The sequence below is a fragment of the Oncorhynchus clarkii genome, chromosome 15 (assembly GCF_045791955.1).
Source record: "Oncorhynchus clarkii lewisi isolate Uvic-CL-2024 chromosome 15, UVic_Ocla_1.0, whole genome shotgun sequence".
NCBI lineage: Eukaryota > Metazoa > Chordata > Actinopteri > Salmoniformes > Salmonidae > Oncorhynchus > Oncorhynchus clarkii.
In genome coordinates, this window is record NC_092161.1 from 24,551,893 (window position 1) to 24,573,969 (window position 22,077).

Consider the following 22,077-nt stretch of genomic DNA (forward strand, 5'->3'; position numbering starts at 1 on the left):
ATGTACTGTAGAATCCAACATCCTGGTAAACGGAGTCCTACCTTTTCAACTGGGGACATGCACCAACAAAGCTTATTTTCATGGCTCACATAGCCATAGACTATAGGCCTAGTTCATGGAAGATGACAGCAAATGATATAAGCAGTAACACATCAGGTTTAATAGTTAATGATTGGCCTGGTCATTTTCACAGGTGCTCTTTACAGTTAGAACATGTTTCCATGACGACAAGTTCCTCTTTTTGAATGTGTATTTTAAGGTTGCAGCTCACAAAATAGCTGCCAGTTAGGGAGGGGTTCCATTTTAAGCACCTGTGCTCATTGCAAGGTCCTTACAGATCTTTTTCTCGACTATACATACAAAATAATACATTTTGATAATAACTTCTTTAAATCTTAACCGGTGACCATGCCTTCGTGTCACACAGACTGCATTGAAAAATCAGTGTCAAATTGGTTTCATAAACTTGGAGGTTTTGTTGGGAGAAATCCATGGTGGTTTCTACTTGTCCCTTTGTTCATCTCTGCGGGGCTTGGGGCAGGATTTTACTTCCTTGAAGAGAGAGAGGCGCATGGCATAGAGGACCAGTTTACTCCAAAGGACGGGCCTGCAAAACAGGAGAGACATTTTGTCAAAGAACATTTTCCTCAGAATGATTCAGAGTTCTCTCGTTTGCGGCTGTATAACGAGGGGAGCTATGGGTCTTTCATCGCTGTTTCAAAGTCATCCGATATCTTGAGTGAGAAGGCATTTGAGGAGATCATATATTTAGATGGAACAGTTAGAGAGATGGTAGGCCAAAAAGGAAAAACCTATGAAAAACTTTGTGCCATGAAAAGTAACAGGTGCTTTTCAAATGACATGTTAGATATCATTAATGGCACAGCTAGTACAATTAAGAAGGCAAACTTGACCTTTCCTTATCATAATTCAACGTCAAACACCATCTTTTTGGGAACAGAACTTGGTGGAGTAGTTTTGAATTCAAGTATCATCGTTAGTGCAAAGGCTGTTCGACTCTTCTACTTTCTCCGAGAAAACAACGAGGCAGAAAATGATAATTGGCTACATGGGTTTACTCAAGTGTTTTCCAACTTGTCAGATGAATTGAATAAGGTAAGTACAGTTTATTATATTTTACCGATTCAGAACTGTCTGGGCATACTGCCAGGTTTGGTAAAATACTTTTGTCCATATGCACAGAAGTGGCTTTACGTATTTGAGCCATATATAATTATAGTGCTCATATTCACTGAAATATAAAAATGTATGTTTTGCAAAATAATCTGTTCCTTAATGTAACCCTCTAAAGTTTTCACTTAGTCTCACAGTTCTTGCATTTGTTTTTATAGCGGCAGATTCAAGTTTCATACTTCACATCTAATTCTAGAGAGGAGGAGTTTAAGGAAAACTCCAAATCTGTGATTCCTCTCTTCTCCGTCACATACTTCCTGGCCATAAGTTTTTCAATTATATCTTGCTTGAGGTAATTTGATGTCTTTATGTGTCGTCTTTTCAATGAATCAAAATCAGCAAATGTGTGCCCCATGTTAAAACACTGATTTAACTTACTATTTATAATTGCTACGTGTGATGTTCCGTACGAAGTAAGAATATTTTCATCTACAGGTTGGACTGTGTGAGGAACAAGGTGTGGGTGGCCATCTTTGGTGCTCTATCTGCAGGCCTAGCTGTGCTGTCCAGTTTCGGGTTGTTGCTGCTCTGTGGAATGCCCTTTGCCATGACTGTTGCAACGGCTCCTTTCTTAATACTGGGTCAGGTTTATTATCAGAATCCTTTAGATAGTGATCTTAACAACCCACTACCAAATCTCACGTGATTTTAATGTTTTTGTCAGACGGTAACACTTAAGTTGCCCTTATACCTATGTAACTACACAGTAATAACTGTATTAACAACGTTGTATTAACATGTAGTAACATTGTAACTAATGAAGTTTGGTGATATTTATTACAGTGGCAATTCCCTCTAATGATCTGTGATCTACTGATGTTCAATATACTCTATGTTGATCGCAGGAATTGGTGTTGACGACATGTTCATCATGATTTCCTGCTGGCAGCAGACTCAAGTTCATGACAACGTAGAGGACCGTATGGCAGCTACATACAAAGAGGCAGCTGTCTCTATCACCATCACAACACTAACTGATGCCCTGGCCTTCTATATTGGTCTGTTAACTCCCTTTCGTTCTGTACAATCCTTTTGTATGTATACTGGCACAGCTGTCCTGTTCTGTTACTTGTACAATATTACCTTCTTTGGTGCATTTCTGGCATTGAATGGGAGTCGTGAAAAGGGCAACAGACACTGGCTGACATGCATGAAGGTTCCAGAACCAGAGGATAGTCCTGAAAAGTACAATATCTGCTGTGTAGGAGGAGCTTATGACCAGGAAACGGGAAAAGAGGAAGTTATGCCCATTAACAACTTCTTTAAGACGTACTATGGGCCATTTCTAACAAATACTTGGACCAAGGTGTTTGTGATCCTGCTCTATGCTGGATATTTGGGCTCAAGTATCTATGGTTGCTTCCAAATACAAGAAGGCATCGACCTTAAAAACCTAGCAGCTGATAGCTCATATGTGGGTAGCTATTACGATAATGAGGACCAATACTTTTCAGAGTATGGTCCAAATGTTATGGTTGTTGTGACTGACAGTAAGTTTCAATATTGGGACCAAACTGCTCGAAAGCGTCTTGATACTTGTCTTGAACGTTTTGAGAGTCTAACGTTGGATGGTCGATCATTGGTTGCTAAAGATATGACTCTTTCTTGGCTTAATGAATATGTGAAAGTTATAAATCCAAATAACAAAACCATTTTCATGGATAGTTTACCTGCGTTTTTACAACGATCAGACTTCACACAAGATGTGAATATTTCAAACAAAGTCATAATTGCCTCGCGAATGTTTATTCAGACAATCAACGTCAGTACAGCTGTTGATGAAAAGAACATGTTGAATAAGCTTCGAGAGACAGCTAATGGTTGTTCAGAAAAGTTGGTTGTTTACCACCCAGCTTTCATATACTTTGACCAGTATGCAGTCATTGTTAGTAATACCATCCAAAACATTGTAGTTGCCACTCTTGCCATGCTGGTGATCTCCCTCGTGTTGATCCCCAACCCCATATGTTCTCTGTGGGTGACCTTTGCTATTGCCTCTGTCATAGTGGGTGTTGCTGGTTTCATGGCATTATGGGATGTCAATCTAGACTCTGTATCCATGATCAATCTTGTCATCTGCATTGGTTTCTCAGTGGATTTTTCTGCTCACATTTCCTATGCTTTTGTCTCTAGCAAAGAGGTCACTGCTAATAAGAAGGCTGTAGATGCTGTCTATCACTTGGGGTATCCCATCATACAGGGAGCTGTGTCTACTATTTTAGGAGTGGTGGTGCTGTCTGCTGCTGAGAGCTACATCTTCAGAACCTTCTTTAAGATCATGTTCTTGGTCATTTTGTTTGGGGTACTTCATGGCATCGTTTTCATCCCTGTGTTTCTGACCTTCTTTGGCATATGCAATTTTAATTGACCAAGATTCACACAGAACACACTAATCATGGTTGAAAGGGTTGGTAGAATAGTAGTTAAATTGTTTTAATTGAACTGACTTTTTCGCTTACTTCTAATCTTGTGATTATGTCATACTTTGCTTTTATGGTGTCAAAATATGTATTTTTATGAGTCATCTTTTTGTTTTTATTGAATCATTTTAGAAATAGTTTGTAATGTAAATGCTGTGTTGATTGTTACTACAGTGTGCTTATATTTATCTTTGTTGTAATTGTGTTTTAAAAAGCGAATAAAATGATCTTAAATTATATATTGACTTTAATATATTTATTCAAACAGCAGATGCTCTCGGTTGTCATTATGACCACATCAATAATGGGAATTATTATTATGGTTAGTAACAGTGCAGAATTTGCATACTAAACTTATGATGTCATCTATTTATCTGTTCACCTATTCTAGAGAAACACACTCTTCATAAACTTTTCAAATGAACCTGTGCGTCAGTGTTCATCAATCTAACAATCAATCATTGCCTGGCAATCAGTTTACTTCCTTCATCTTCAGAATAATTTGGGGGGGATACCTCGTCAGTTGTACAACTGAATGCCTTCAACTGAAATGTGTCTTCCGCATTTAACCCAACCCCTCTGAATCAGAGAGGTGCGTGGGGCTATCGTAATCAACATCCACGTCTTCGGCGCCCGGGGAACAGTGGGAACGACAGAATTTTACCTTGTCAGCTCGGGGATTCGAGTAACCTTTCGGTTACTAGCCCAACGCTCTAATCGCTTGACTATTATAAGGAAACCCAGAGAAGTACCTTCCATAGCTACAATAAGTAAACTGGATAGGTAACCACCTTATTTGTTAATATGTAACCATATGTATTGCCCTGACGCAGTCATCGTGGTTGTTAAAAGATCACATCCAGTGCTGTCAGATCTATTGCTGATTAGAGCTCTTCAGAGGAACGTTATCATGTTGCTATGTTCAGATGAAGTATAGTTTATGGCTGTGATGTCAACAGAGATGCAGATATATTTCAAGCCAAGTTTTTTTTCTCATAGTACGACTTGAAAAAGAGAATATAAAATGGCTAGGTGCAAAACGGACTGCGTTGAAAAGCCTATAGCTAGGGGATTTGAAATACTTGGGGGCTTTGTTGGTAGACACCCCTGGTGGTTTTTGATTCTTCCCATGTTCATTTCTGCGGGTCTTGGCGGAGGATTTTACTTCCTTGCGGACAGAGAAGCAAATGGCATTGAAGAGATGTTTACTCCTATGGATGGACCTGCCAAACATGAACGACAAGTAGTCAAACAGTACTTTCCACAGAGTGATAGTGACTTCTCTCGTTTGCGACTCTATACTGAAGGGACCTTTGCATCTCTCATAATTGTGACGCCTGGACAAAATATCCTCACATTTACTGCTTTAAAAAACATATTTGAAATGGACAGAAATGTAACAAACATGAGAATTGGTGCATTCGCTTTTAAAGATCTATGTGTTGAGAAAGGTGGTGGGTGTGTGTCAAATTCAATCTTTGATATTGTAAAAACTCCTAGTGATGTCAGCACAACAACGATTAACTACCCATATAATGGCACAATTTTCATTGCATCTGAAATTGGTGGTGTGAAACTGAAAAGTGGATCAACTCAAATTGAAAGCGCAGAGGCAATTAGACTATTTTACTTCTTCAAAGAAGACAACCAAACTATAAATACCATGTGGCTAAAGAAGTTTATAGAGGCTGCTTCCAAGATGAAAAAAGAAGAAGGCGTGAGTACTCTGTTTTAGAGATGAAACCAATTTAAAAAATGGTCAACTTGTATATGATGGGTGTCTTTTCACCAAGTGACCTGCAGAATTGATCACACTCCACATTTAAGCTCCATGGTGATTTGATTATTTGAATATCTTGAGTTGTTTTACTGATATGTTAACTGGATATCTGATATTTGTGTATTTGTCTTTGCAGATGACAATATCTTACTTTACATCCATATCAAGGGATGAAGAGTTTGAGAAGAGCTCTGACTCAATCATTCCTCTCTTCTCATTGACATATGCCCTGGCCATCAATTTTTCTATCATATCTTGTTTGAGGTATGGTTTGTAACTTTTACATTTCAATACCATTCAAAATGATCAGTCAACATAGGACACCTCAATTGAAAATCATAATAACAGTGTTCATTGGGTCTATCTGAAGCTAGATTTGGGTCCCAAATCAGGCTAATCCACAATGTGACTGCATTACTGATTTTAAGGCATATCAGAGAGCACTAGGCCTACTTATCAGCATTTACCTACAGGGACAAATGTTGTGTTTTTCTTCCCTAGGTTGGACTGTGTGAGGAACAAGGTGTGGGTGGCAACCTTTGGTGTCCTCTCAGCTGGTATGGCAGTGCTGTCCAGTTTTGGGTTGTTGCTGTACTGTGGGATGCCCTTCGCTATGACTGTGGCAACAGCCCCATTCCTGATTCTGGGTAAGCTTACAAACTCTCATTGTTATACAATAAACCCAGTTCTTAATTTGAGCCGGTGTGGTGATACTAAGGATTTGTCACCACAGATGGTTTGTTTACATAACAGGTTAGGAAAACTAATATAGCAGGTAAGGATAATTAACATGGCAGGTTAGGTGAATTAACATGGTAGGTTAGGAGAACTAACACAGCAAGTTGGGTGAATTAACGTAGCAGGTTAGGAGAATGAGGTTAAGGTTAGGAAAAGGGTTAGGTTTCGCTAGAATGCTACAGTTGTCAATGACGCGGCCACTAGACAGAGCTGTAAGCCTACTCCATATAGCCACAATGGTAGAAACGTAAACAAACCATCTGTGGCACAAATCATCTATCATAACATCGGCCCGGGCTTATGGTTTTTGCAACATTGTAGCTAGCCTATGTTAAATTGAGACCAACGCATACTCCTTGCTGTGTTGAGAGAGAGAAGCGTGCCTGTGTCTCTCACAGAACTAGAATGAGATTAACTTTCTATGATCGCTCTCCCTCTCTCTGCTCTGATAGACATGAGTCTGCAACATTTATCTCTCAGTGTAGCACTTCATCATGTATTTCCTTATAGAATCATAGCCGCAGGAAGTGTGCTGGAAATGCACCTCTGATAAATTGAAATACATTTGACAAAGTTATAGAATTACTAATGTCTGTTCAGGAAGAAATGTAATAAATTATAATACTACTAATACTACAATACTGGTAGTATTAATAGTAATACTAATAATAGTAACAATAGTGGTAATATTAGTAATACTATAGAGTAAAACTACAGAATACTACTAATCGGCCTATAATTTAGCCATAGAGGAGCAATAGCTTCTTTTTAAAAATAGCTTAGCTGTGAATTGTGTGTAGGCCAATCACAAGGCATAGCCTACATTCAGGAACACATGGCAAATCTGTCAGTGAACAGCATGCAGCCTAAACAGGCCTTTCGCAATATCTCAAATACAATTGCAGGAAAACACAGGTTGGAAAGAAAATGGCTCCTGCTGAAAAGAGAAGACATTAATCTGTCTGTAGGTTACTAAAATATTTTAGCACCTTCCAAATAGGCCTATTGAGCAAACAGTAGCCTAGGGACAGAGTTAAACAAGATGAGGATCCCCATTGGGCACACACTGGTTGAATCAACATTGTTTTAACAGAATTTGTCTACATATTGTGACGTGGAATCAACATGGAAAATACATAGGATTTGAAAAAAGTAATCAACCAGTACTGTTTTCATCTCATTTCAACCAGCGTTGTAAACATTGAAAATTCCACAAAAATCTTTTTCATTCTATATTCAATGGTTGAAATTATATAGAATTTATAGATTTGACATTTTATTTGAATAAGCATCATTGTTTCAATGTCATGCTATCAACCTAAATAATGAGGTATATTGAAATGAAACGTGAAGCCACAATCCAATGATTGCTGCCTGAACATTGACTCCTACTGGTACATTTAAGTGTGGCAGGTAACCTAGCGGTTAGAGCGTTGGGACATCAACCAAAAGGTTTGAATCCCTGAGCTGACAAGATTTTTATCTTTGGATATTGTCTTGTATATGAAGGATGGCTGGTTGATTTCACATTGAATTATATACATATTATAAGAACATACATATTCACATCTCCATCCCAACCAGTAATCTAAATTGAAGAATTAGGACTAAATAAAATCACATTTTGGGTTGAGATGGAGATGTGAATCCAACATATCAATCATTATTCTAAAAAACTGGATATTGAATTGTGAACACAACCAAATATCAACATTTAAAAGAGATGTATCTTCTGTTTGGATAGTGTACTGTATATTATTAATAACATTTGAAATATTCAAAGGTAAAAGTGTATTGTTATTAATATCTTGAATTTGGGATCTTATTTATAGGGCTAATAGTAACTACTTCTAAACATCCAAATATCCAATGAAGCTTTACTATTTTAATGATGGTGTCTTTGAGCAAATCAGATGTCAATGTAGCCTACGAAAACCCATCCTCACTCCGAATTTACTGAGCTTGATCAATTATGACAAAAACAATGAACATTTGTTTCCCTAAGAGTTGTGCAAGGTTGGTAGAATTTTGTGGAAAATGATTCACAGCTGTAATGGCTGCCATTCGTGCTTCCACCGAGTGTTAACTCTGGGTGTGTGAAGACATACACAATCAATCTTCTTTAAAAATATATATTTTAATTTCTATAGGTTCTCTAGATCGGTAAGCTCGCTAGAATTTTAAGACAGCAAATTGAAGAAAGTGCAAGGAATGTTTAGACTTTGACTATTTAATATAGGATGAAAACAATTTTTTTAAGTTTGCGTAATTTTCAACTCAATTTCAACATAAGTGGGATGCCATCCCAGTAAGTAATATTTCAACATCTCCAGTGCCCACTTGATTGCTAGACATTCTTTCTCCACAGTGGAATATCTTTGTTCCCGTAGCAACAGCTTCCGGCTAATGTATACGACTGGGTGTTCCTCACCTTCTTGTAGCTGTGATAGGACGGCACCCACCCCTGTTTCGGACGCATCGGTCTGTACCACCAGTGGTTTGGAGAAGTCCGGGGTCACCAGCATGGGTCCAGAACACAGGGCTCCCTTTAGGTCCTGGAAGGCTTTCTCCGTATCTTCGGTCCACGTCACCTGGGTGGGCAGACGTCTCCTGGTCAGATCTGTCAGAGGGCTGGCTAGAGAGGCAAGTGGGGGATACATCTCCAGTAGTAACTAATCAACCCTACAAACGTGCGGATCTGCTTCTTGGTGAGGGGGCGGGGCCAGTCCCGAATCACCTCCACTTTCTTCACCTGGGGTTTTACACATCCCCTCCCGATCGTGTACCCCAGGTACTCAGCCTCCCGTAGGCCGAGCCGACATTTCCTTGGATTGGCAGTTAGCCCTGCCCCCCGTAAGGCCTGCAATACCGCGTTCACCTGGTTTAGATGGGTCTCTCGCTAGCTCCCATGGATTACAATATCATCGAGGCAGGGTGCCGCGTACTCGCGATGGGGACGGAGAACCCAGTCCATCAACCTCTGGAAGGTGGCCGGGGCCCCGTGCAACCCAAAGGACAGCTTCCTGTAGTGTAACAGCCCGTCAGGGGTGGCGAAAGCAGTTTTGTCCCTAGCCTCGGGAGTTAAGGGCACCTATCAATAACCCTTCGTCAGGTCGAGCGTGCTGATAAATCTGGAGGTCCCTATCCGTTCTATTAGTTCATCAATTCGGGGCATGGGGTAGGCGTCGAACTTTGAGATTTCATTTCACTTTCTAAAATCATTACACAAGCGAATGGTGCTGTCTGGTTTCGGCACCAACACTATGGGGCGGCGCCACTCACTATTTGACTCTTTGATGATTTCAGCTTCCAACATCATTTTTACCTCGGTCCTGACGGCCTTTCTCCTTGCTTCTGATATGCGGTAGGGTCTCAACTTCACCCTTTTCCTGGGTTTGGTGATGATGCTGTGCCAGATCGGTGTGTCCCTATTCACTGGAGAACACATCCTGCTTCCGTCCGAGCAACTCCGTCAGCTCATGCTCCTGTGCTTGTCTCAGCTGCTCCCCCAGTGGCACCTCAACCGGCTTGGCCTTCTTCGGGGAAATAGAGTAGACTACATCACATGCATTCCATTTCTTTAACAAATTCACATGGTAAATTTCTGATTTTTAATTTAAATAATAATTGTGTCCTTCAAACGTTGCTTTCCTAAAAGAATCCTCCATTTGCAACAATTACAGCCTGCAGACCTTTGGCATTCTAGTTGTCAATTTGTTGAGGTAATCTGAAGAGATTTCACCCTGTGCTTCCTGAAGCACCTCCCACAAGTTGGATTGGCTTGATGGGCACTTCTTACGTACCATACGGTCAAGCTGCTCCCACATCAGCTCAATAGGGTTGAGATCCAGTGACTGTGCTGGCCACTCCATTGTAGACAGAATACCAGCTGACTGCTTCTTCCCTAAATAGTTCAAGCATAGTTTGGAGCTGTGCTTGGGTCATTGTCCTGTTGTAGGAGGAAATTGGCTCCAATTAAGCGCAGGACACGGGATATGGGAGGGCGTTGCAAAATGGAGTGATAGCCTTCCTTCTTCAAGATCCCTTTTACCCTGTACAAATCTCCCACTTTTACCACCACCAAAGCACCCCCAGACCATCACATTGCCTCCACCATGCTTGACAGATGGCGTCAAGCACTCCTCTAGCATCTTTTCATTTTTTTTGCATCTCACGAATGTTCTTCTTTGTGATCCGAACACCTCAAACTTAGATTTGTCTGTCCATAACACTTTTTTCCAATCTTCCTCTGTCCAGTGTCTGTGTTCTTTTGCCCATCTTAATCTTTTATTTTTATTGGCCAGTCTGCTGTTCTGTGAAGGAAGTAGTACACAGCGTTGTACAAGATCTTCAGTTTCTTGGCAATTTCTTGTATGGAATAGCCTTCATTTCTCAGAACAAGAATAGACTGACGAGTTTCAGAAGAAAGGATTTGTTTCTGGCCATTTGTAGCCTGTAATCGAACCCATAAATTTTGTTTAACTAGGCAATTCAGTTAAGAACAAATTCTTATTTACCGGGGAACAGTGGGTTTACTGGCTTGTTCAGGGGCAGAACAACAGATTTTTACCTTGTCAGCTCAGGGAATCCATCCAGCAACCTTTCAGTTACTGGCCCAACGCTCTAACCACTAGGCTACCTGCCGCCCTGAAATGCTGATGCTCCAAATACTCAACTAGTCTAAAAAAGGCCAGTTTTGCTTCTTTAATCAACACAACAGTTTTTAGCTGGGCTAACATGATTGCAAAAGTATTTTCTAAAGATCAGTGTTAGCCTTTTAAAATTATTAACTTGGATTATCTAACACAATGTGCCATTGGAACACGGGAGTGATGGTTGCTGATAATGGGCCTCTGTATGCCTATGTAGATATTCCATTAAAAATCTATCGTTTCCAGCTACAATAGTCATTTACAAAATTGACAATGTCTACACTGTATTTCTGATCAATTTTATGTTGTTTTAATGGACCGTTTATTTGTGTGCTTTTCTTTAAAAAATAAGGACATTTCTAAGTGACTTTTGAATGGTAGTGTAGACAGTTCTTCTGATGATTATGTTGCAACTGAATTGATGTAACAACCTGTTAGTCAGGTTAAATCAATGTATTGAATTTGAAGTTTTACCCTAATTTCAATGTTTACAACGCTGGTTGAAATGAGATGTCCATGTCACAATACGTTGACGAATTGCGTTGAAACAACGTTGATTCAACCAGTGTGTGCCCAGTGGGATAGGTTTTCGGCATGAGCGCATCGGCCATCGCTGGTGAGTGAACTGCACATCATTGTGTGAGTGAGTCAGTGAAACTGGAAAGCTTTTTCAGGACTATATTATTCAACATGAGGGTGTTTTTTTATTGATCTCAGTTTGCCAGTATCAAAGTAGCCTGACATTTCCATCCTTTGTTTGGCATTACAAATATTCTGCTAAAGTCTCCAGTCATGTTAAATTATTTAGAATTGGATGAAATCGGTTTACTAAAGGCTAATTCTTTTCCCGGACTTTGTACGCTAAAAATGTTCCCCATATGTGCAATTTCTGTAAGCGCCTCTACTCTTCTGCTCTTTACGAAAATGCAATGATATGCATGCAATGCTTTATTTTACAATAAATAACTATTTATGTATTCCGGTACCTCACTTTCTGTTCCGGCACCTCCTGATTTACCTGTATTCAGATGTGATCACAGAAATGAACACCGGTATAAACTAGGTTTGGCATTTTATAAGAGAGTGCATTTTCTCCGCAGGAATTGGTGTTGACGACATGTTCATCATGATTTCCTGCTGGCAGCAGACTCAAGTTCATGACAACGTAGAGGACCGTATGGCAGCTACATACAAAGAGGCAGCTGTCTCTATCACCATCACAACACTAACTGATGCCCTGGCCTTCTATATTGGTCTGTTAACTCCCTTTCGTTCTGTACAATCCTTTTGTATGTATACTGGCACAGCTGTCCTGTTCTGTTACTTGTACAATATTACCTTCTTTGGTGCATTTCTGGCATTGAATGGGAGTCGTGAAAAGGGTAACAGACACTGGCTGACATGCATGAAGGTTCCAGAACCAGAGGAGAACTCTAAAAAGTACAACCTCTGCTGTGTAGGAGGAGCTTATGATCATGAAACAGGAAAAGAGGAGCCAATGCCCATTAACAATTTCTTTAAGATGTACTATGGGCCATTTCTAACAAATACTTGGACCAAGGTGTTTGTGATCCTGCTCTATGCTGGATATTTGGGCTCAAGTATCTATGGTTGCTTCCAAATACAAGAAGGCATAGACCTTAAAAACCTAGCAGCTGATAGCTCATATGTGGGTAGCTATTACGATAATGAGGACCAATACTTTTCAGAGTACGGTCCAAATGTTATGGTTGTTGTGACTGACAGTAAGTTTCAATATTGGGACCAAACTGCTCGAAAGCGTCTTGATACTTGTCTTGAACGTTTTGAGAATCTAACTTTGGATGGTCGATCATTGGTTGCTAAAGATATGACTATTTCTTGGCTTAATGAATATTTGAAAGTTATAAATCCAAATAACCAAAACATTTTCATGGATAATTTAACTGCGTTTTTACAACGATCAGACTTCAAACAAGATGTGAATATTTCAAACAATTTCATAATTGCCTCGCGAATGTTTATTCAGACAATCAACGTCAGTACAGCTGTTGATGAAAAGAACATGTTGAATAAGCTTCGAGAGACAGCTAATGGTTGTTCAGAAAAGTTGGTTGTTTACCACCCTGCTTTCATATACTTTGACCAGTATGCAGTCATTGTTAGTAATACCATCCAAAACATTGTAGTTGCCACTCTTGCCATGCTGGTGATCTCCCTCATGTTGATCCCCAACCCCATATGTTCTCTGTGGGTGACCTTTGCTATTGCCTCTGTCATAGTGGGTGTTGCTGGTTTCATGGCATTATGGGATGTCAATCTAGACTCTGTATCCATGATCAATCTTGTCATCTGCATTGGTTTCTCAGTGGATTTTTCTGCTCACATTTCCTATGCTTTTGTCTCTAGCAAAGAGGTCACTGCTAATAAGAAGGCTGTAGATGCTGTCTATCACTTGGGGTATCCCATCATACAGGGAGCTGTGTCTACTATTTTAGGAGTGGTGGTGCTATCTGCAGCTGAGAGCTACATCTTCAGAACCTTCTTTAAGATCATGTTCTTGGTCATTTTGTTTGGGGCGGTCCATGGTGTGGTGTTTATCCCAGTGTTTCTGACCTTCTTTGGAATCTGCGGAGGCAAAGTCAGTGATAAAAAAGATGATGGTAGGTCTAACACCTTGTCTCAAAATGGTCACATGTGGGTCACCCAAACCACAGGTGATTTCAACATGAAGAATACGCATGAATTAAGGGCTGTAGCAGCTAATTCACATGTATGGTCAATCAGTTCTAACCAAAGCTTTCACAACGGGAAAACTAATAGTGCTTATGAAAACATTGAAGACTGTCCCTAAAACTGTTGTCTTGAGGCCAGATTTACAAGGCATTTCCACTGTACCTGTTTTTATGGAATTAATAAAATATTAAAGGTAGAACAAATGGGTTAAAACTGTACAAATAACGTGTACAAGCGAGAATAACCTATTATGGTCAAGTGTAAATGAACACACATTCATGTTTTACCTTTCATTCAGCTCCATGCTGATGGGACCTGTACAGTAGTTCAAATCAGATGTTAATTGTCACATTCGCCGAATACAACAACAATGCCCTTAACCAACAACGCGGTTTTAAGAAAATCCCTAAATAAGTAAGAGATAAGAATAACAAATAATTAAAGAGCAGCAGTTAATAACAATAGCGGGGCAATATACAGGGGGTACCGGTACAGAGTCAATGTGTCAATGTGCGGGTGTCGAGGTATTATGTACATTATGTAACGACATTATGTAGGTAGAGTTATTAAAGTGGCTATGCATAGATAATAACGGAGAGTAGCAGTAGCGTGGGTGGGGGCAATGCAAATAGTCTAGGTAGTCATTTGATTAGCTGTTCAGGAGTCTTATGGCTTGGGGGTAGAAGCTATTTAGAAGCCTCTTGGACCTAGACTTGGCGCTCAGGTACCGCTTGCCGTTCGGTAGCAGAGAGAACAGTCTATGACTAGGGTGGCTGGAGTCTTTGACAATTTTTAGGGCCTTCCTCTGACACCACCTGGTATAGAGGTCCTGGCGAGCAGGAAGCTTGGCCCAGGTGATGTTCTAGGCCGTACGCACTACCCTCTGTAGCGCCTTGTGGTCGGAGGCAGAGAAGTTGCCATACCAGGCAGTGATGCAACCCATCAGGATGCTCTCGATGGTGCAGCTGTAAAACCTTTTGAGGATCTGAGGACCCATGCCAAATATTTTCAGTCTCCTGAGGGGCAATAGGTATTGTCATGCCTTCTTCACGACTGTCTTGGTGTGCTTGGACCATGTTAGTTTGTTGGTGATGTGGACGCCAAGGAACTTGAAACTCTCAACCTGCTCCACCAATGAGAATGGGGGTGTGCTCAGTCTTCCTTTTCCTGTTGTCCACAATCATCTCCTTTGTCTTGATCACATTGAGGGAGAGGTTGTTGTCCTTGCACCATACGGTCAGGTCTCTGACCTCCTCTCTATAGGAAGGTCTCATCGTTGTCGGTGATCAGACACTGTTGTGTCATCAGCAAACTTAATGATGGTGTTGGAGTCGTGCCTGGCCATGCAGTCATGAGTGAACAGGGAGAACAGGAGGGGGCTGAGCACGCACCCCTGAGGGGCCCCTGTGTTGAGAATCATTGTGGCGGATGTGTTGTTACCTACCCTTACCACCTGGGGGCAGCCCGTCAGGAAGTCTAGGATCCAGTTGCAGAGGGAGGTGTTTAGTCCCAAGGTTCTTAGCTTAGTGATGAGCTTTGAGGGCACTATGGTGTTGAACACTGAGCTGTAGTCAATGAATAGCATTCTCACATAGGTGTTCCTTTTGTCCAGGTGGGAAAGGGCAGTGTGGAGTGCAATAGAGATTGCATAATCTGTGGATCTGTTGGTGCGGTATGCAAATTGGAGTGGGTCTAGGGTTTCTGGGATAATGGTGTTGATGTGAGCCATGACCAGCCTTTCGAAGCATTTAATGGCTACAGACGTGAGTGCTATGGGTCAGTAGTCATTTAGGCAGGTTACCTCCTTGTATGTGACAAATTGAGCAAAGATAAATGGTCATATTTATGGAAAGTACATTTTAATTGCATTAGCCTTTCTTTATCGGCCAATTCATTTTTCTCAGTCTTCAAAGGACGTACATTCCCATTATTCCACACACAGGTTCTTTTAGAGGCTTTTTTTTAATATCTTGTGTCGTTTTGATTTTAAGTGTAATTTTATGTGTAAATATATGATCTGTAAAAGTTTGACCATTGAGTGTCTTATCACAATAAAAATTTTAAAAACATTCTGCCTTGAAGCAATGTGTTGAAAAACAGATTCTCATAATACTATTTGTAATACAATAATATCTTGTATTTATGTATACTTTCAACTGTAAAGTTTCAGTCTGATGAGAGTAAAGGAAAAAATAATCCCTATTAGCCTGTGGTGCCTGGCCTTAAAGGTCTTACTCACATCGGCTGCGGAGAGAGTGATCACACAGTCGTCCGGAACAGCTGATGCTCTCATGGATGTTTCACTGTTACTTGCCTCGAAGCAAACATACAAGTTATTTAGCTCCTCTGGTAGGCTCGTGTCACTGGGCAGCTCTCGGCCGTGCTTCCCTTTGTAGTCTGTAATAGTTTGCAAACCCTGCCACATCCAACGAGCATCAGAGCCGGTGTTGTACGATTCGATCTTAGTCCTGTATTGATGCTTTGCCGGTTTGATGGTTCATCGGAGGGCATAGCGGGATTTCTTATAAGCTTCCAGGTTAGAGTCCCGCTCCTTGATAGCAGCAGCTCTTCTCTTTAGCTCAGTGCAAATGTTGCCTGTAATCCGTGACTTCTGGTTGGGGTATGTACGTACAGTCACTGTGGGGACGACGTCCTCGATGCACTTATTGATAAAGCCAGTGACTGATGTGGTGTACTCCTCAATGCCATGTTGTAAAGTGATGAAATGAATCTACAAAGTAACCAATTATAAAGTACATCAATCATTGATGATTTATTTTGTTTCAAATCCCTAAATCATTGCACAACATTTCCACATGAAGAAAACGTCAATTGAAAAGGTAGGAAATATGTTCACTGATTCTGTCATTCATTTTGTTTTATGTAGAAGTACTGTAACATAAAATCAAATGTTAATTTGTTCATTTTGTGAAATTTCATTTTTTATTTAGTTGACTCTAATTGTGAAATCATATCATTGTAATATGTTTCAGGATAAAGATGGTTCTGTTGTGTTTTTAATAAAGAAATTAAGGAATTCCTCATTCTATGTTTATTGTTTTCCTGTATTACCTACAAGCAGGTAGACTTTTTGATGATAGATTTAGGTTGGAGCCAGTTGATGCTGTTCTGTGAAGGAAGTAGTACACAGCGTTGTACAAGATCTTCAGTTTCTTGGCAATTTCTTGTATGGAATAGCCTTCATTTCTCAGAACAAGAATAGACTGACGAGTTTCAGAAGAAAGGATTTGTTTCTGGCCATTTGTAGCCTGTAATCGAACCCATAAATGTTGTTTAACTAGGCAATTCAGTTAAGAACAAATTCTTATTTACCGGGGAACAGTGGGTTTACTGGCTTGTTCAGGGGCAGAACAACAGATTTTTACCTTGTCAGCTCAGGGAATCCATCCAGCAACCTTTCAGTTACTGGCCCAACGCTCTAACCACTAGGCTACCTGCCGCCCTGAAATGCTGATGCTCCAAATACTCAACTAGTCTAAAAAAGGCCAGTTTTGCTTCTTTAATCAACACAACAGTTTTTAGCTGGGCTAACATGATTGCAAAAGTATTTTCTAAAGATCAGTGTTAGCCTTTTAAAATTATTAACTTGGATTATCTAACACAATGTGCCATTGGAACACGGGAGTGATGGTTGCTGATAATGGGCCTCTGTATGCCTATGTAGATATTCCATTAAAAATCTATCGTTTCCAGCTACAATAGTCATTTACAAAATTGACAATGTCTACACGCTATTTCTGATCAATTTTATGTTATTTTAATGGACCGTTTATTTGTGTGCTTTTCTTTAAAAAATAAGGACATTTCTAAGTGACTTTTGAATGGTAGTGTAGACAGTTCTTCTGATGATTATGTTGCAACTGAATTGATGTAACAACCTGTTAGTCAGGTTAAATCAATGTATTGAATTTGAAGTTTTAGCCTAATTTCAATGTTTACAACGCTGGTTGAAATGAGATGTCCATGTCACAATACGTTGACGAATTGCGTTGAAACAACGTTGATTCAACCAGTGTGTGCCCAGTGGGATAGGTTTTCGGCATGAGCGCATCGGCCATCGTTGGTGAGTGAACTGCACATCATTGTGTGAGTGAGTCAGTGAAACTGGAAAGCTTTTTCAGGACTATATTATTCAAGATGAGGGTGTTTTTTTATTGATCTCAGTTTGCCAGTATCAAAGTAGCCTGACATTTCCATCCTTTGTTTGGCATTACAAATATTCTGCTAAAGTCTCCAGTCATGTTAAATTATTTAGAATTGGATGAAATCGGTTTACTAAAGGCTAATTCTTTTCCCGGACTTTGTACGCTAAAAATGTTCCCCATATGTGCAATTTCTGTAAGCGCCTCTACTCTTCTGCTCTTTACGAAAATGCAATGATATGCATGCAATGCTTTATTTTACAATAAATAACTATTTATGTATTCCGGTACCTCACTTTCTGTTCCGGCACCTCCTGATTTACCTGTACTCAGATGTGATCACAGAAATGAACACCGGTATAAACTAGGTTTGGCATTTTATAAGAGAGTGCATTTTCTCCACAGGAATTGGTGTTGACGACATGTTCATCATGATTTCCTGCTGGCAGCAGACTCAAGTTCATGACAACGTAGAGGACCGTATGGCAGCTACATACAAAGAGGCAGCTGTCTCTATCACCATCACAACACTAACTGATGCCCTGGCCTTCTATATTGGTCTGTTAACTCCCTTTCGTTCTGTACAATCCTTTTGTATGTATACTGGCACAGCTGTCCTGTTCTGTTACTTGTACAATATTACCTTCTTTGGTGCATTTCTGGCATTGAATGGGAGTCGTGAAAAGGGTAACAGACACTGGCTGACATGCATGAAGGTTCCAGAACCAGAGGAGAACTCTAAAAAGTACAACCTCTGCTGTGTAGGAGGAGCTTATGATCATGAAACAGGAAAAGAGGAGCCAATGCCCATTAACAACTTCTTTAAGATGTACTATGGGCCATTTCTAACAAATACTTGGACCAAGGTGTTTGTGATCCTGCTCTATGCTGGATATTTGGGCTCAAGTATCTATGGTTGCTTCCAAATACAAGAAGGCATAGACCTTAAAAACCTAGCAGCTGATAGCTCATATGTGGGTAGCTATTACGATAATGAGGACCAATACTTTTCAGAGTATGGTCCAAATGTTATGGTTGTTGTGACTGACAGTAAGTTTCAATATTGGGACCAAACTGCTCGAAAGCGTCTTGATACTTGTCTTGAACGTTTTGAGAATCTAACTTTGGATGGTCGATCATTGGTTGCTAAAGATATGACTATTTCTTGGCTTAATGAATATTTGAAAGTTATAAATCCAAATAACCAAAACATTTTCATGGATAATTTAACTGCGTTTTTACAACGATCAGACTTCAGACAAGATGTGAATATTTCAAACAATGTCATAATTGCCTCGCGAATGTTTATTCAGACAATCAACGTCAGTACAGCTGTTGATGAAAAGAACATGTTGAATAAGCTTCGAGAGACAGCTAATGGTTGTTCAGAAAAGTTGGTTGTTTACCACCCTGCTTTCATATACTTTGACCAGTATGCAGTCATTGTTAGTAATACCATCCAAAACATTGTAGTTGCCACTCTTGCAATGCTGGTGATCTCCCTCATGTTGATCCCCAACCCCATATGTTCTCTGTGGGTGACCTTTGCTATTGCCTCTGTCATAGTGGGTGTTGCTGGTTTCATGGCATTATGGGATGTCAATCTAGACTCTGTATCCATGATCAATCTTGTCATCTGCATTGGTTTCTCAGTGGATTTTTCTGCTCACATTTCCTATGCTTTTGTCTCTAGCAAAGAGGTCACTGCTAATAAGAAGGCTGTAGATGCTGTCTATCACTTGGGGTATCCCATCATACAGGGAGCTGTGTCTACTATTTTAGGAGTGGTGGTGCTGTCTGCTGCTGAGAGCTACATCTTCAGAACCTTCTTTAAGATCATGTTCTTGGTCATTTTGTTTGGGGCGGTCCATGGTGTGGTGTTTATCCCAGTGTTTCTGACCTTCTTTGGAATCTGCGGAGGCAAAGTCAGTGATAAAAAAGATGATGGTAGGTCTAACACCTTGTCTCAAAATGGTCACATGTGGGTCACCCAAACCACAGGTGATTTCAACATGAAGAATACGCATGAATTAAGGGCTGTAGCAGCTAATTCACATGTATGGTCAATCAGTTCTAACCAAAGCTTTCACAACGGGAAAACTAATAGTGCTTATGAAAACATTGAAGACTGTCCCTAAAACTGTTGTCTTGAGGCCAGATTTACAAGGCATTTCCACTGTACCTGTTTTTATGGAATTAATAAAATATTAAAGGTAGAACAAATGGGTTAAAACTGTACAAATAACGTGTACAAGCGAGAATAACCTATTATGGTCAAGTGTAAATGAACACACATTCATGTTTTACCTTTCATTCAGCTCCATGCTGATGGGACCTGTACAGTAGTTCAAATCAGATGTTAATTGTCACATTCGCCGAATACAACAACAATGCCCTTAACCAACAACGCGGTTTTAAGAAAATCCCTAAATAAGTAAGAGATAAGAATAACAAATAATTAAAGAGCAGCAGTTAATAACAATAGCGGGGCAATATACAGGGGGTACCGGTACAGAGTCAATGTGTCAATGTGCGGGTGTCGAGGTATTATGTACATTATGTAACGACATTATGTAGGTAGAGTTATTAAAGTGGCTATGCATAGATAATAACGGAGAGTAGCAGTAGCGTGGGTGGGGGCAATGCAAATAGTCTAGGTAGTCATTTGATTAGCTGTTCAGGAGTCTTATGGCTTGGGGGTAGAAGCTATTTAGAAGCCTCTTGGACCTAGACTTGGCGCTCAGGTACCGCTTGCCGTTCGGTAGCAGAGAGAACAGTCTATGACTAGGGTGGCTGGAGTCTTTGACAATTTTTAGGGCCTTCCTCTGACACCACCTGGTATAGAGGTCCTGGCGAGCAGGAAGCTTGGCCCAGGTGATGTTCTAGGCCGTACGCACTACCCTCTGTAGCGCCTTGTGGTCGGAGGCAGAGAAGTTGCCATACCAGGCAGTGATGCAACCCATCAGGATGCTCTCGATGGTGCAGCTGTAAAACCTTTTGAGGATCTGAGGACCCATGCCAAATATTTTCAGTCTCCTGAGGGGCAATAGGTATTGTCATGCCTTCTTCACGACTGTCTTGGTGTGCTTGGACCATGTTAGTTTGTTGGTGATGTGGACGCCAAGGAACTTGAAACTCTCAACCTGCTCCACCAATGAGAATGGGGGTGTGCTCAGTCTTCCTTTTCCTGTTGTCCACAATCATCTCCTTTGTCTTGATCACATTGAGGGAGAGGTTGTTGTCCTTGCACCATACGGTCAGGTCTCTGACCTCCTCTCTATAGGAAGGTCTCATCGTTGTCGGTGATCAGACACTGTTGTGTCATCAGCAAACTTAATGATGGTGTTGGAGTCATGCCTGGCCATGCAGTCATGAGTGAACAGGGAGAACAGGAGGGGGCTGAGCACGCACCCCTGGGGGGCCCCTGTGTTGAGAATCATTGTGGCGGATGTGTTGTTACCTACCCTTACCACCTGGGGGCAGCCCGTCAGGAAGTCTGGGATCCAGTTGCAGAGGGAGGTGTTTAGTCCCAAGGTTCTTAGCTTAGTGATGAGCTTTGAGGGCACTATGGTGTTGAACACTGAGCTGTAGTCAATGAATAGCATTCTCACATAGGTGTTCCTTTTGTCCAGGTGGGAAAGGGCAGTGTGGAGTGCAATAGAGATTGCATAATCTGTGGATCTGTTGGTGCGGTATGCAAATTGGAGTGGGTCTAGGGTTTCTGGGATAATGGTGTTGATGTGAGCCATGACCAGCCTTTCGAAGCATTTAATGGCTACAGACGTGAGTGCTATGGGTCAGTAGTCATTTAGGCAGGTTACCTCCTTGTATGTGACAAATTGAGCAAAGATAAATGGTCATATTTATGGAAAGTACATTTTAATTGCATTAGCCTTTCTTTATCGGCCAATTCATTTTTCTCAGTCTTCAAAGGACGTACATTCCCATTATTCCACACACAGGTTCTTTTACAGAGGCTTTTTTTTAATATCTTGTGTCGTTTTGATTTTAAGTGTAATTTTATGTGTAAATATATGATCTGTAAAAGTTTGACCATTGAGTGTCTTATCACAATAAACATTTTAAAAACATTCTGCCTTGAAGCAATGTGTTGAAAAACAGATTCTCATAATACTATTTGTAATACAATAATATCTTGTATTTATGTATACTTTCAACTGTAAAGTTTCAGTCTGATGAGAGTAAAGGAAAAAATAATCCCTATTAGCCTGTGGTGCCTGGCCTTAAAGGTCTTACTCACATCGGCTGCGGAGAGAGTGATCACACAGTCGTCCGGAACAGCTGATGCTCTCATGGATGTTTCACTGTTACTTGCCTCGAAGCAAACATACAAGTTATTTAGCTCCTCTGGTAGGCTCGTGTCACTGGGCAGCTCTCGGCCGTGCTTCCCTTTG

The 22,077-nt window shown here is 40.6% G+C and overlaps 3 protein-coding genes across 4 annotated transcripts; all 3 read left to right on the forward strand.

Moving 5' to 3' along the window:
• The first annotated feature begins 408 nt into the window (after positions 1–408).
• On the forward strand, positions 409–3,562 carry LOC139366826 (patched domain-containing protein 3-like). Its single transcript, XM_071104520.1, has 4 exons — positions 409–1,116; positions 1,353–1,486; positions 1,630–1,775; positions 2,040–3,562. Exons 1-4 carry the CDS (start codon positions 409–411, stop codon positions 3,560–3,562), a joined length of 2,511 nt encoding a protein of 836 aa, XP_070960621.1.
• A 758-nt stretch (positions 3,563–4,320) lies between these two features.
• LOC139366748 (patched domain-containing protein 3-like) lies at positions 4,321–13,934 on the forward strand. Of its 2 annotated transcripts, none has more exons than XM_071104447.1 (4): positions 4,321–4,397; positions 5,531–5,658; positions 5,896–6,041; positions 11,885–13,717. In XM_071104447.1, the coding sequence occupies exons 2-4, from the start codon at positions 5,531–5,533 to the stop codon at positions 13,615–13,617; spliced, it is 2,007 nt and encodes a 668-aa protein (XP_070960548.1). In that variant the 5' UTR covers positions 4,321–4,397; the 3' UTR covers positions 13,618–13,717. The 2 variants fall into 2 exon arrangements, with proteins under 2 accessions (XP_070960548.1, XP_070960547.1); XM_071104446.1 differs by lacking the exon at positions 4,321–4,397 and adding an exon at positions 4,612–5,331 and having other exon boundaries at positions 11,885–13,934.
• Positions 13,935–17,561: 3,627 nt separating this feature from the next.
• LOC139366827 (patched domain-containing protein 3-like) lies at positions 17,562–19,900 on the forward strand. Its single transcript, XM_071104522.1, has 2 exons — positions 17,562–17,583; positions 18,068–19,900. Exons 1-2 carry the CDS (start codon positions 17,562–17,564, stop codon positions 19,798–19,800), a joined length of 1,755 nt encoding a protein of 584 aa, XP_070960623.1. The 3' UTR covers positions 19,801–19,900.
• The last annotated feature ends 2,177 nt before the right edge of the window (positions 19,901–22,077 follow it).

Coding starts and splice junctions, on each gene's coding strand:
- LOC139366826 (XM_071104520.1), top strand. CDS start 409: ATGCCTTCGTGTCACACAGACTGCATTGAAAAATCAGTGTCAAATTGG. Junction 1,117..1,352: donor TGTCAGATGAATTGAATAAG/GTAAGTACAGTT, acceptor TTGTTTTTATAG/CGGCAGATTCAAGTTTCATA. Junction 1,487..1,629: donor TCAATTATATCTTGCTTGAG/GTAATTTGATGT, acceptor TTTCATCTACAG/GTTGGACTGTGTGAGGAACA.
- LOC139366748 (XM_071104446.1), top strand. CDS start 4,639: ATGGCTAGGTGCAAAACGGACTGCGTTGAAAAGCCTATAGCTAGGGGA. Junction 5,332..5,530: donor AGATGAAAAAAGAAGAAGGC/GTGAGTACTCTG, acceptor TTGTCTTTGCAG/ATGACAATATCTTACTTTAC. Junction 5,659..5,895: donor TCTATCATATCTTGTTTGAG/GTATGGTTTGTA, acceptor TTTCTTCCCTAG/GTTGGACTGTGTGAGGAACA.
- LOC139366827 (XM_071104522.1), top strand. CDS start 17,562: ATGAGCGCATCGGCCATCGTTG. Junction 17,584..18,067: donor GAGCGCATCGGCCATCGTTG/GTGAGTGAACTG, acceptor TTTTCTCCACAG/GAATTGGTGTTGACGACATG.